The sequence below is a fragment of the Pseudopipra pipra genome, chromosome 3 (assembly GCF_036250125.1).
Source record: "Pseudopipra pipra isolate bDixPip1 chromosome 3, bDixPip1.hap1, whole genome shotgun sequence".
NCBI classification, from domain to species: domain Eukaryota; kingdom Metazoa; phylum Chordata; class Aves; order Passeriformes; family Pipridae; genus Pseudopipra; species Pseudopipra pipra.
In genome coordinates this window covers 70,636,203-70,648,292 of record NC_087551.1, presented here as the reverse complement: position 1 = coordinate 70,648,292, position 12,090 = coordinate 70,636,203, and the positions used below count along the sequence as shown (strand labels likewise).

At 37.8% G+C, this 12,090-nt stretch overlaps 1 protein-coding gene and 1 long non-coding RNA gene across 23 annotated transcripts in view; one reads left to right on the top strand and one right to left on the bottom strand.

The window, feature by feature from the left end:
* Positions 1–12,090, bottom strand: part of LOC135411776 (uncharacterized) — a 50,032-nt gene that overhangs the window by 37,245 nt on the left and 697 nt on the right. For all 4 annotated transcript variants that reach the window (XR_010429308.1, XR_010429309.1, XR_010429307.1 and 1 more), the window contains exon 2: positions 2,417–11,495. This is a non-coding gene — a long non-coding RNA (uncharacterized LOC135411776). The remainder of the gene's footprint in view (positions 1–2,416; positions 11,496–12,090) is intronic.
* The window catches only part of LOC135411772 (uncharacterized), a 22,652-nt gene continuing 21,965 nt past the window's right edge, over positions 11,404–12,090 (top strand). For all 19 annotated transcript variants that reach the window (XR_010429291.1, XR_010429294.1, XR_010429305.1 and 16 more), the window contains exon 1: positions 11,404–11,558. Coding sequence is in view for 2 of the 19 variants with exons in the window: in XM_064649825.1 (XP_064505895.1) it covers positions 11,404–11,558 (155 nt within the window). In the remaining 17 variants the exon portion in view is untranslated. The remainder of the gene's footprint in view (positions 11,559–12,090) is intronic.

Here is a 12,090-nt window from a genome sequence, read left to right as displayed (position 1 = left end):
ACTTTTATGTCTTCTACTTCAGGTCTGCCATTCAGGAGCTATTTGGAGTTTGTGAAATATTAGATAATTGTCTGCATAACTGTTGCACTTTTTTTTTTCCCAGAAGTGATGCCACAGCCCCACCCAAACTAAAACATACCTATGCTTTCACAGACTTAAGAGTCAACTAACAATGATAAAAAGCATAGAATTGAAAAAGAAAAAAAGGCAGACCACTAAAATTCATTGTTCACTCTTTATTATCATTACTCAAACCTTTCGTGGATACTGCACAAGGTGATAAATGGATTTTTATTTTTTTCTAGATTTGTTCTGTAGTTTTTGTAACTAAAATGTTGAGAAGACTGCTCAAAGAAAACTACACTATCCAGACAGCTTTTTTTTGAGCTCTGAACACTCTTAGCCCTCATCTCAGTGTAGTTCTCTGCACATTTTCCAGTACTGCAGTGAGGCCAGAATTCCATCCTTCCTCTTTCAATGGTTCAAAAATAATAAGAAAATCTAGGGGTCAAAGGAAAACAAAATTCTTTAGCAGTAAAATTAGGCTGACTAGAAATGTGAATTTAAAAAAGAACTAGAATCTATTTCTGTAGCATACACTGCAGTGGTTGGCTTTCATATATGGTAGAACTCAGCAGACCTTCTGAGTAAAATTTGTAAATTTTATTCCAAAAAATCAGAGTAAAAAAGTTCCTCCAGCCCAGCAGAAAATGAAGATCAAAACGTTGCCATTGTAGAAGTTTGGACTGATTACTCAAAGAAATAGAGGACTGAGTAGTCAAGGAGACAGTGTATACTAATCCTAAGCAGATACAGCTTCCCTCCCTACTTATGCTTTGCAGTGGGTATAGAGCCTCAATCTTGTCCCATATTTCTGGTAAGCAGAAAGGAAGTTTATCCATACCTTCATAGGACAGAATGATAATGAAAACATTGCAGTACAATGGAGTTATTTCAAAATACTGCTTCTTTCAGTATTGGGTGGTGCTTTGATAGACCATAAATATAAATATTCAAGAGAAAGCACTGTCAACAAAGGAATGTCCTATCTTACATCCTGGGCGTGATTTAAAGTAAGCAATTTTATTAATAGGATTCTAGCAGTAGCCTATACAAGGTTTTACCACTGTCTTTAGATGACACCCTGACATCATAAACACAGTGTATTATTAATTATAATTTGCTTTTATCATCCAGGTGTCCCGCTTCAGACCAGGGACCTTTCCTCTAGGCACTGTAAAAATTCATTAGAAATGTGTCTGGAGAGATTAAGATGAGTATCTGGCTACATCTTGGCCTTGATTGCAAAAGAGCACACTGTCAAGAATCTTAATAACATATTTACTGATGTTCAATTAGATGCTAGAGAACAAAATTGATTACCATGCTTAAAAATATTTGCTGCCACCTTACAGCAGTGAAAAGTGTTAGCATCCATCATGTATATGGCAAACCCGTTGGCTGAACATCAGTTCCTGCAATCACCCTCCTTGCCTTGTAGAAGAGCTGCTAAGTGGATCCAGCCCTGCTTCCTCCTTGCCTTCAGTTTTCCAAGTGTACCTGAACAGCAGGGACAGGCAAGGCTGTGGAAATCTGAGAATAAAAGCCCTCTGAAAATATGATGCCCTTCCTGTCCATCTTTGGTTAATGGATGCAACACTTTTTAACTAGTTCCTGCAGGACAAGCTCCACATTGTCCTGAATGGCTTTCTGCATGTGATTGTGTTTCACATTTTCTGAGCACAAGTGATCTGAATCACAAATGATATCGCAGATGTGATTTAGTCAGGAAACCAGATACTAGAAGTCCCACATACACACTTGCTATAACCTACACATGCGTTTGCTTCTTTCCCAGCTGCATCCCTCCAGTGTTCCACTGGGTCGGTTCAGGACCTTTGCAGACCCTCATATTTAACTTCTAAGCTCCTATCTGCAGTTGAAACTCCTACTAGTTCCTTAGTGTGCAGACATGGATTTAGTTACATTTTTACTTCCTTTATTAATGCACGGGACACAGTCATTCACTTCCACTGCAACAGCCTAGTCCTCTTCTGTATCAGCAGCAGCTCCCTGCTCTTGCCTTGTTAGCAGATTTCATCAGTACACTGGATACATGGATTGTGTTGTTGGCACAGGGTCATTAATGAAAATATTAAATAATCTTGATCTCTGAGTTATTCCCAGTTGCCTCATCTAGGAAATCATGTCAACAGGGTCTGCTATCATGTCTCTTTTGCCCAGTGTTTTGTGTTCTTTAGTGTTACAACCCTGGCCACAGTGCTCTCTCTTGCTTATCAATAATTTTCAGCATGGCACTGAACAACTCCTTTACTATTATTAATACATTTGATCTACGAGGATAAAAGAGGGGAAGAGAGGTGCAAATGAGGGTCAAAGTATTCTACGTACTCACCTTCATCACCCCTTAGCGTGTTTCCAGCAGTGCCATGGCTATCCTCTTACGCTGTTTCTTTTCCTTTTGGCTTTTCTGAAGGTGGAGGAGAAACCTGTGAAGCAAACTGTTGTTTTCCTTTACTACAGTGGGATTTTTTTGTTTGTTTGTCTGATATTGGCTTTCTAGTTTTGATTTTGCAATGTTTTTTAAACACATGTGTTGCCATGCATTTATGCTAAAGGCAGCCAGGCCAAAGAAACACATGCAAGACTTGGAAAGTGGTAGAAAAGTTTTACACAGCATCATAATAATAGGGTTTTTTAAAATTTTGTTCTGTCCCTTTCTTTGTAATTCCTAATGTTTTGCTTGCTTTTTGAACACTGCCAAGCAGGGAAGCATTTATTAGAACCTCACAACACTGCTCAGGAGGGGTAGTAGCCAGCTGAGACCCAGTCATTCCCCCCTGTGCATCACAGGGAAGTTATCTACACTGAGGTTCATCTGCTGTTTTGTTGCTCAGTTACTCAGCTTCACAGTGTCTTCCTTCATCCTGTCTTCATGTTCACAGTAATCTCTGCAACTTTTATTCATGCCCCTTCACAGAACATTTCTGAGCATGCTGTACAATGCTGGTGGAGGTGCTCTGCTATTTGACTCCCATCACGTTCATTTCTGACCTTTGCTTCCTCTCTTTTCATGTGATGTTTGCGCACGTGAGAAGCTGCCTCTTTGCCCGTGCAGCTTAACTCCTTTGAGAGCCTCCGGTAGAAGATGTCAAATGTCTTTTTTTAATTCCTGCTAAGTGTGTCGACAAGATCTCCTCTCCCCATATAGAGGGACTCATGAGGCATCACTTCCCTTTGCAAAAGCTGCCTGTTTCTTCCCCTATGTCACCCTTACTTACCCATTTGGTCACTAATTCTTTTCTTGAACTAGTTCACCTGGCTTGGTTATCAGGCCTAATAGTCTGTACTTAACTGTATCTTTCTCTAGAACCATTGCTAAAAATTAGTAACTTGAGCCAGTGAGTTTTCCCTCAAACTAATTTTTTTATACAGTTGATAGTGTTTTACACATATAATCCGCCACATGGATGTTCTTTTCTGATTTCTTCATTTGAGTATAACTTCAGGTTTTTAAAGGATGCTTTTTAACTTGTAGCAACCTTAACCAAGTTGTTTAGCTATGTTCACACTCTTTTTAAGACTTTATAGAACCTACAGGATATGATCAGCCCTTGGCTGGACTAGAAGGAAGTATGAAAATCTTGGAGCAGTAAATTGCAGGATTTAGATGCTCTTATGTCTGTGGTCTTCTCAGCTACATGCTAAAGACCCCAAGAAAATCCATATTTCATCATCATCTCTGTGAGTGAGCTTCTCCATGAATCCTTTAGATGGAGGTAAAATGGCAAAAATCTTTAAGTTTTGTTCTGACTTTCTTAATTTCTGGGTGGGAAAACTTGGTCCTTGAATCCAAGCAGAAGAGCAGTCACCTCAAATAGGATTTTAGAAGTAATCAGAGTTTAAAAGGATGAAAAATTGGGACTGTCCATCAAGAACTTGGATGGGAGGAAGCATAGGATAAAACTGGATAAATAGAAAGTAAGAAAAACACTACTAAGCTTCCCTAAGAATGGATTATGGCACACTAGTCAGACATTTACAAAAAAAACATCAAACCTTACTTTTCTACATCAAGGAAATGGGTTGACCTAATCTGAATTTCAGGAAAACATTTGTTAATATGCTACTTGAAAAAAAAATAAACTAAGGAAGACAGCAATTGCTAAATTAACTCTTAATATGAATAAGAGCTTGCAAAGTCGTTTTGAAGGGAAAGTCTCAAACTAGAGGAAAATTTATAGTGGACTTCCTTAAAGAATTATCTCAGACCGATCTTACTAATTATTTTCACTGACTACCTTAACCTAGGAATGATCATCTGAGGGCACAAAGTTGGGGTACTGCTTGAATGAAGTGGGGGTGGAATACTGTATAACGAAGGGCACAAAAGTCCTATTGGACTAATGCCAAAACCAACAACAAAAAAAACCCCAAACAGATTTTTTTTTTTGTTTAATTAAAGACAGTAAAAATGTTACTTAAATTCCAGAAGCAGAGCAGAACAACTGAAATCCTGCAGATTCTTCTATTAAGAAAAAAATAAAATTTCCTACTTTTAGATGTTATTCAAGAGTATCATACAACTCTTGTACATCCCGTTTCCCCCTTCAATTTCATGGGCATCGCCTGTAAACTGAAAATTAACCTACAAGATCAATAGAAACAGTATAATGTGACACTAAGTCCATATCCTCTGTTGATCCTGTAAAAATGTTTCAGAATTTGGTTTCTTGCTCCCAGAGCTGTCAAACAAAGCCAGTGCAGAACACTGAGTCAGAAGTGCTGTACAGCTTTCGGAAGGCTTACCTGAAATAATACCCTGTGATGTGCCTGAGGTAACCTAATACTAGAGACAACTCTTTCGTGAGCTAAGCTAGCTCACCTGTAACGCCCTGCACCGTATCATGTGCGTGTGCCAGCTCACGTCCATAGTCGTGCAAGGCACAGAGGTTCTTGAACAAATCTGGACATGCCAGGAAATTCAGAGGAAGCCCGTGGCTTGGATGAAATTGATTACACTCTTTTATAAAAAAGTCTTTTGACACCCTTGTAATGTAAGACCATTATGATAGTGCAAAGGTCAAGGTCATAAACTAGGAATGAAGAACTTCTGCTATCAGCCTCCATAAAAAAAGGGTAAGTTGGGTGTTTCAATCAGTCCTCAAGGTTTTTGAGATATTGACAGCAGGTAGCTCTAATACAAAAATAAAAAAATAAAAAAAAATATTAGTTGTTGTGTATCTAGCAGGAATAGAAAGGTATTAATGCCACCATGAAAGACCCTAGCAACACCTCATCTGGAGCACTGTGCCTGCTTCTAATCCTGCAGATTAAAAGAGATTTATTGGAAATGAAGGTGCAAAGAAATGCTAGAAGGACAGTCAGGGAAAAACACTGCTCTCTATGACAGGTATGGCACAGCTGGGTTGGCTGAACTGAGGCTGAGCAGGTTTTGGCAGTAACCTATGAAAGCTCAAGGGGAGACAGACTGGAATGGACTTTATGCCAGGAGAGAGAAATACCCTTTAAACTGAAGTCAAAGACCTTGTAGAATGTGAGAGTTTCAGCTGATCATGATACACATTATCTGAAATTTTTAACCATGCAGAGGAACATAAAATCAGCTGATGATAGGGGTAGCTTCAAGATGGAGTCTGGTGTCTCTGCATATTAAGTTGAAGAGTATAACATGGATGCCCGTGACAGAGAGGATCAGGCCCAACAGCAGAGGAGGTCTTCTCCAGCCCTGCCCAAGTCAAGGACAGAGCAGACTATGAAAGCTCTGATTTTCAAAACATGTATCAGATTTACACATTTGTCACCAGCCAGTTTATCACCACCCGTTATCTTATATTCAATAGTGTTACACAAGAGTGTAAATTAACGTGGAGTGCAATCCTCCTAATTATTACAGTTGGGGAACAAATGGGGCCATGCATATGCAAGTATCTAATTAGTCACGTCGTGATTGCCTGTCTGTGGAAATACCCTGTTTGGCTATGAAATCATACAGCCTGCTTTGGCTTATACAATGATGTGTGTTGCTGTGACTCTTGCATAAGGAGAATTAGTCCTTCTGTTTTAATAATACTGCACCATTCTGCTCAATTCTGAGCCCTTAATCTTGCATCACAGTGAAACACTGTAGAAGCAACACATAATTGTCTATTTTTCAAATTTTCCATTTTGTAAAATGCTAGTTCCTGACCTCTGCTGAATGTGTAGAGTGGCCTACCTTGACACAATATTAGATTAATATTAACTGAAAAGAGTCCCAGTGTAGCTGTAATAGAAAAAAGAATATGACTTCACCTACCCCTGAATTCCAGGTTTCAGTGTTCTTTTCTTAGAAGAATGTTATCGTCTCACTATGACACGTGTAGTTTCACAAGTTCTGTTTGTTTTAGACTGAGATGACTTGGCCTTATTAGCTCCTTCTATCCCCTTCGGTTTTGGTGGGGCCCCAAGTGTCTCCTTAGCAGTATTGCAAAAGGAAATCCCCATAAACCACATAAATCCCTCAAAAAGCTGAGGGCAAAACCGAGCTGCTCCGGCAGGCAGCGTCCTCCCCTTGCACCGTGCTGCCACGGGTGTCAATGGCAGCTCTGCAAAGAGACAGAGAACAGCACAGCAGCCTGCAGGTTTTGCTTGCTCTTCATGGTTGAAAGGACACCTGCAACCAGAGTACCTTTCCTATATTTGCTCCATGTTTAAGGGAGCTTATTGCTGGGATTTTCAGGGCACCATCATCACTGTGGTCGTTCTGCAATTTACATATAATGGGCGACGAAGCAGAAATGTAGTTTGGAGGACCAGGCATGATACAGGGTCATGTTCTCTCAGGCTGGCAAGATACTAGTCTTCCTGCTCAATTTGTAGGGCTACTGGCTCATTTCTGATTTATCACTACTTAATTTAGATGAGCGTCAGCAATGGACAGTAAAAAAATATGTTTTGTGGTTTTAAATACCTGGACCTTTTTTCCAGAATATGATAATTCCTTATCTTATTGTTTATTTATAGCAATTCAGATTCCTCCCAATTACTAATTAATTTTACAGTTATTTTTACCTCCTTCCCCCTCTCCCAACATACAGAAATGTATATGCTTATGTACATGCACATACGCATACCTCATCAAAATTATTTCAGCATAAGTATGAATACCACGAACCAAAAGTTTGGCATCCCTGCTACTGTGAAAGATGACTGCCACCTATGGGTAAGAGCTCATGCTAACATATTTAGATAAAATTTTAATATTATTCCTTTTAGTTAATTCAATTTGTAATTATCTAGCAGGACAGAGTTTTGATTCATTTGATATATATTTTGTCAATAACAATCACTACTCATCCTCTGAAAGTTGGGTATTGAACCAACTCCCTTAGGAAAGAACATCAGCTTTACGACGAATAAAAAAATGGGGTACGACGTTCTTATTTTTCTTATTCTGAATAAAGACAACATAGAAGTACTCTAATTCCCCATGCAAAGAAAAAAGACTCATTGCTACACAGCTAGGTACAGCATATTAGATAATGCTGTATTTATTTACTATAATTTTAAAGTTTAGCCAGCTCAAGGTTTTAATACTTTGCTTGCTGCTTTCTTTTACTAAATACATACAAATAGCTTAGCTATGCAGTCTCATGAAAATGTGTATATAATCAGTATGTCATAGTAAGTTTCTTCTCAAAATTTTTCATTTTTCTTAGTAAAATGAAAGCTAAGTGGGGGAAGGGAGGCAGTAGAAAAATGAATGTCTTGATTATGTAAGCCTCGATTTTTCTGATAATCAGTCTATGCAGCATTTACCTAGAAAACTCAAAAGTAAGTAAAGACTGGAAAGCCTAACTTTTTGTATCAAAAATATGTTTTTTCCGATTCAGCTTTAATGTACTTACAAGCAAACAGTCCAACAATTCTGTATATCTGACTACCAAAGAGAAAAAACGCTCCATTTCGGCTGCTATACTATAGTAAGCTGCATTAAAATGGACATCGGTATCTATTTCTCAGAAATACCACACGTAAAAATAGCTGGAAGTCTAGTAAATTAATGCATGTATTTAGGTTTGGGAAAAAATCATTTTGCTCCAGTAAACAGAAGCTAATTGTAGCCATTATATTTCCCCCTTTCGGTGCCGGGACACGGTATTTCAGAACAAAGAGTGATGGAACTTAACAAAAGAGAAAACTGTATTAAAAAAATAGCAATTAATACTAACTAAGAATAAGTCCAATACTAATTTTTTTAAAAATCTCCCTTTTAAAGTAATCTTAGTCCCAGGCCATCTCATTTTTATTCTACTTTACTAAATATGGTAATTGGCCCATCTAAAAAACCTCTAATCAGTATTACACCAGTGCTTACCTCATAGATTTTCACTAAATTTTTATTACTAAAACTATGTTACGAACTTACAAAATACTGCAAAAGTGGTCAGTAAATGTCGCTCAAATATCTGAGGGTCACACATCAACATTTCGTGCTTGCTTTCTGACAGCCTCAGAACCCTTTATAACCTACATAATTCAGACGCTTGTGGTAAAATCCTTGTGCTTCATAGGCAAAACCATCTTGTAGGTAAAGTAACTGCTTCACAGAAATGTATTAGTGATGTGTTTTCCTGACATATTTCAAACGCTAAAAAAAAAAGCATTCTCCAATTTACTTCCTTGCGTCCTCTTTGGCTACTGAATCAAACTCTCAACTGTCCAGTAACGTTTCCCTGTATTTTCAAACCACAGTTTAAACTTAAACCACTTAGTCTCCTTAGATGGGAACTTCATATCAGACAAAAATTACTCCTTATCGTGTTTGATGAATCCAGCTTGAAATAAAATACCAGCACTGCATGAATATCGGCAACAAATTACTTGTTTCTGTAATTCTGCTCTTTCTTATTATATCTGGAGAACAATTTCGTAGGTATACTGTGTTACAGCGTAGATCTCCTCCCACCAACCCACTGCTTGCAAAAGGAATTAAAAAAAAATATCTTCCATGTGTCATAAAATCCGAACAGAATATAGTTGAACCTTTCAAAATTATTACAAGTAAGAAAATGGAAATAAACAAATAAGCTAGTACCTCAAATTTACGAGAGTAACAAAAAGATTAAAAAAATTTAGAAATGCAATAGAGCATTGTTAAACTAATAAATCTATCAATGGAATATGAAACCAACCCTCTTTTCTAGGTGACACATCACTGAGTTACTACTTGTATACTTCTACTGGTATAATGAAGAGCAAAATTTTTCTGTATATAGTCAGGATGACAAATTTCGAGATATTTCCATGTCAATACCTTTAAAACCGAGGCCTTCTTAAAGGACGGGGCACTCAAAAAGATCTACATGACACTGGAAAATCCAGACAGGTTTCTCCTGATTTTTTGCCACCAATGATCTCTGTGTTTCACAGAGGAAAAAAAAATCTCACAAGTCAGGCAGTGTTCCTAATTCTCTGAAGAGCTTGCTGTTAATTTTACGGCTTTACAAAAAGACAAGTAAAATTCTGTTTCCTAAGTAAAGAAATACAGAAGGTTGCATCATGGCTGTACAAAAAGGATTCTTTCTGTTCTATATAGATGTCTCATCAATTTCACTTGAATGCTGCTTATAACAGAGATTTTACTTTAAATAATAGTACTTAATGCCTATATGGATTTTTTTTTGTTACCTAATAGCTTTGCTAGATTGGTCATGGATTTTTTACTGTGCTATGTATTCTTTCAGTACTTAGTTATATGCCTGCATTTTCCAACAGACGTTCAAAATATTACTGCATTCTGGTCTATTCCACTGTGTTTTGACACTGAAGTGCATTCAGATACTTATAATATAAAATGCTTATAGACGCACCTAAACAAAAAAACAGACTACCGTGTGATATACTGGAATGAGTGGGACTTTCTTCTGATGGGGGAAAATCTGCTTGTTCATAATAATTTAATTTAAAGCTGGGAAAAGGAGCAACGCACCTGGAATCAACTCACTGTAAACTCCAGAAATGCAAGGAGCTTCACAAAAAGTCTGCAGTTACCTTGTTTTTTAAGTAACCATGCAGAGCTGACAGCTATTAGCAGTAGCAAGGACTTGCATAACGAGGACTGGAAGGAAAGCTTAGTACTATCCATGCCGGAGTGATTTTAAGAGAATGAAGGCACGTATTTCTTTATGATGCATTATGTAACAACACAGAGGGCACTCTGAGGCATTAAAAAAAATACAGAACCCACATTTGATCTTATACTTGTTATTTATCACACAAATATTTAATAGTGCTTATAGCGTAAGGCTTATGAAGCACCTAACACAGGAATGTTATCTGATACAAATTAGTTTGAAATGTTTTAGATGACATATTTTACGTTCTGTACATCTTTAGGAAAACATAATAGGTCCTATAATTCATTTGCTTCAAACTTCTGCAAAACATGCAATCTCAGATAAAATAAAATTGTCAAAATCAGTGATAGCTGGACCTTCTGGTTCACATTAGTGCGAAGAGAAAACTGCTGTTGAGCTGACACATTGATAGATTATGAGTTCTGCCGAAGAATAGCTAAAAATGGTGATTCAATCTTGTTGCTACTATATAAGAAGAATAACAGAAGTGGAGATGGTACTCATGATATCATGTCTTTTATCAAAACCCTAAAGGGTTCTGGTGCATCGAACACATTCTCTTCCTGAGAGCTTCTGGCTCTAAAAAATAACTGTGTAAGAAACTGAAACTAAATGGGCCTATTAAAAAAAACGGTTCATTGGTGTCCTAAATTTATTTAAACATTAATATAAAGAGCAGATTGTTAAAAGACTATCTTTGGGAGGGAGGTGGGGGGGGTGTCCTCTCTCTTTTTTTTTTTTTCCTACAGTAGAGATGCTGGTCTTGTAATGACAAAATGGAGAGCTAGGAGGATTATGAAACACAAGTAACATGAAGGGCAAATCTGACTGAAAAAGAGGGAGAATACTATTCTAATTATTTAAAACTTAGCTGGGTTAGTGCCTTCACTAACTTAAATCAATACAGTTCCCCTGAAATTAATGAGGTGACACAGATGCATCCAAGACATATCTAGCATTTAAGATAATGCGGATCATCATCTCCTGTTAGGACAGTAAACATAAGCACATGTGTATAATCACTTTTCTAAACATCTCCCTGATCTTTAGATATGCAAAACAGAACTTTTAAAAGAGGCACCTTAAGTACTTCTGCTATTCTACCCCTGGTCCTCCCTTAGTTAATCTGAAACTTGCATGGTCATTTACGTTGAAACAAAGTTAATTTTAAACGCTGACTTCTGTCCCTCAGTGCTTCATACTTCCCTGTGCTGCTGCATATCACCATGGAAGGCTCAAGATGGAGGGAATAGGGCCTTGGTGGCTTGTGCCTTCCTCCCCCAAACATCACCAAATGCTCCCGGCGCTTACTTCCAACACATCCATGGAGTTCTGCAACAACAGAAGGGAAAACAAGGCTTCACAGTCCTCATCCTTCACTGAGAGGAATAACAGGTAAGGAGAAGGAGGAAACAAAAACACGGGGGAGAACGGGAGGGATGATTTCTTATTAGAGGCTCACCTTTCCCCAAGGAAAAGAAGCCTTGACATAAACTTCATGACATCACAAAGATGCAGGCAGGTAGGCACCTCAGATTTCTGATAACTCAGAGGCTTTGTTTCAGGGAAAGATTAAACATTCTTTTAATTTTTATTTTTACTTTTACCAAGGTCTCTCCAGTAAGTATTTGCAGCTTCTCCTGCAATAATTAATGTTCCATGTTGTACAAGAATTTCTTATCTTATTAAAAAAAAAGCTCTCCAACAAAACTGTGACTTAAGCTGTGTTCTTAATTTGAGGAGGAATGGGGAAGAAAAGTAGCAAGGCATAAAGTTCATCACCCTGCTCTAAAATGTAGGGAGAAGCAGAAACTGATATTAAATTAAAAAAATGTCTCAAGCCTGTTCTGTGTTTTGCCTACAATTTTTGCACATGCATTTGCCTTTTGAATATGCAGGCCGACATCTTTAGGATATTCAGGCAACG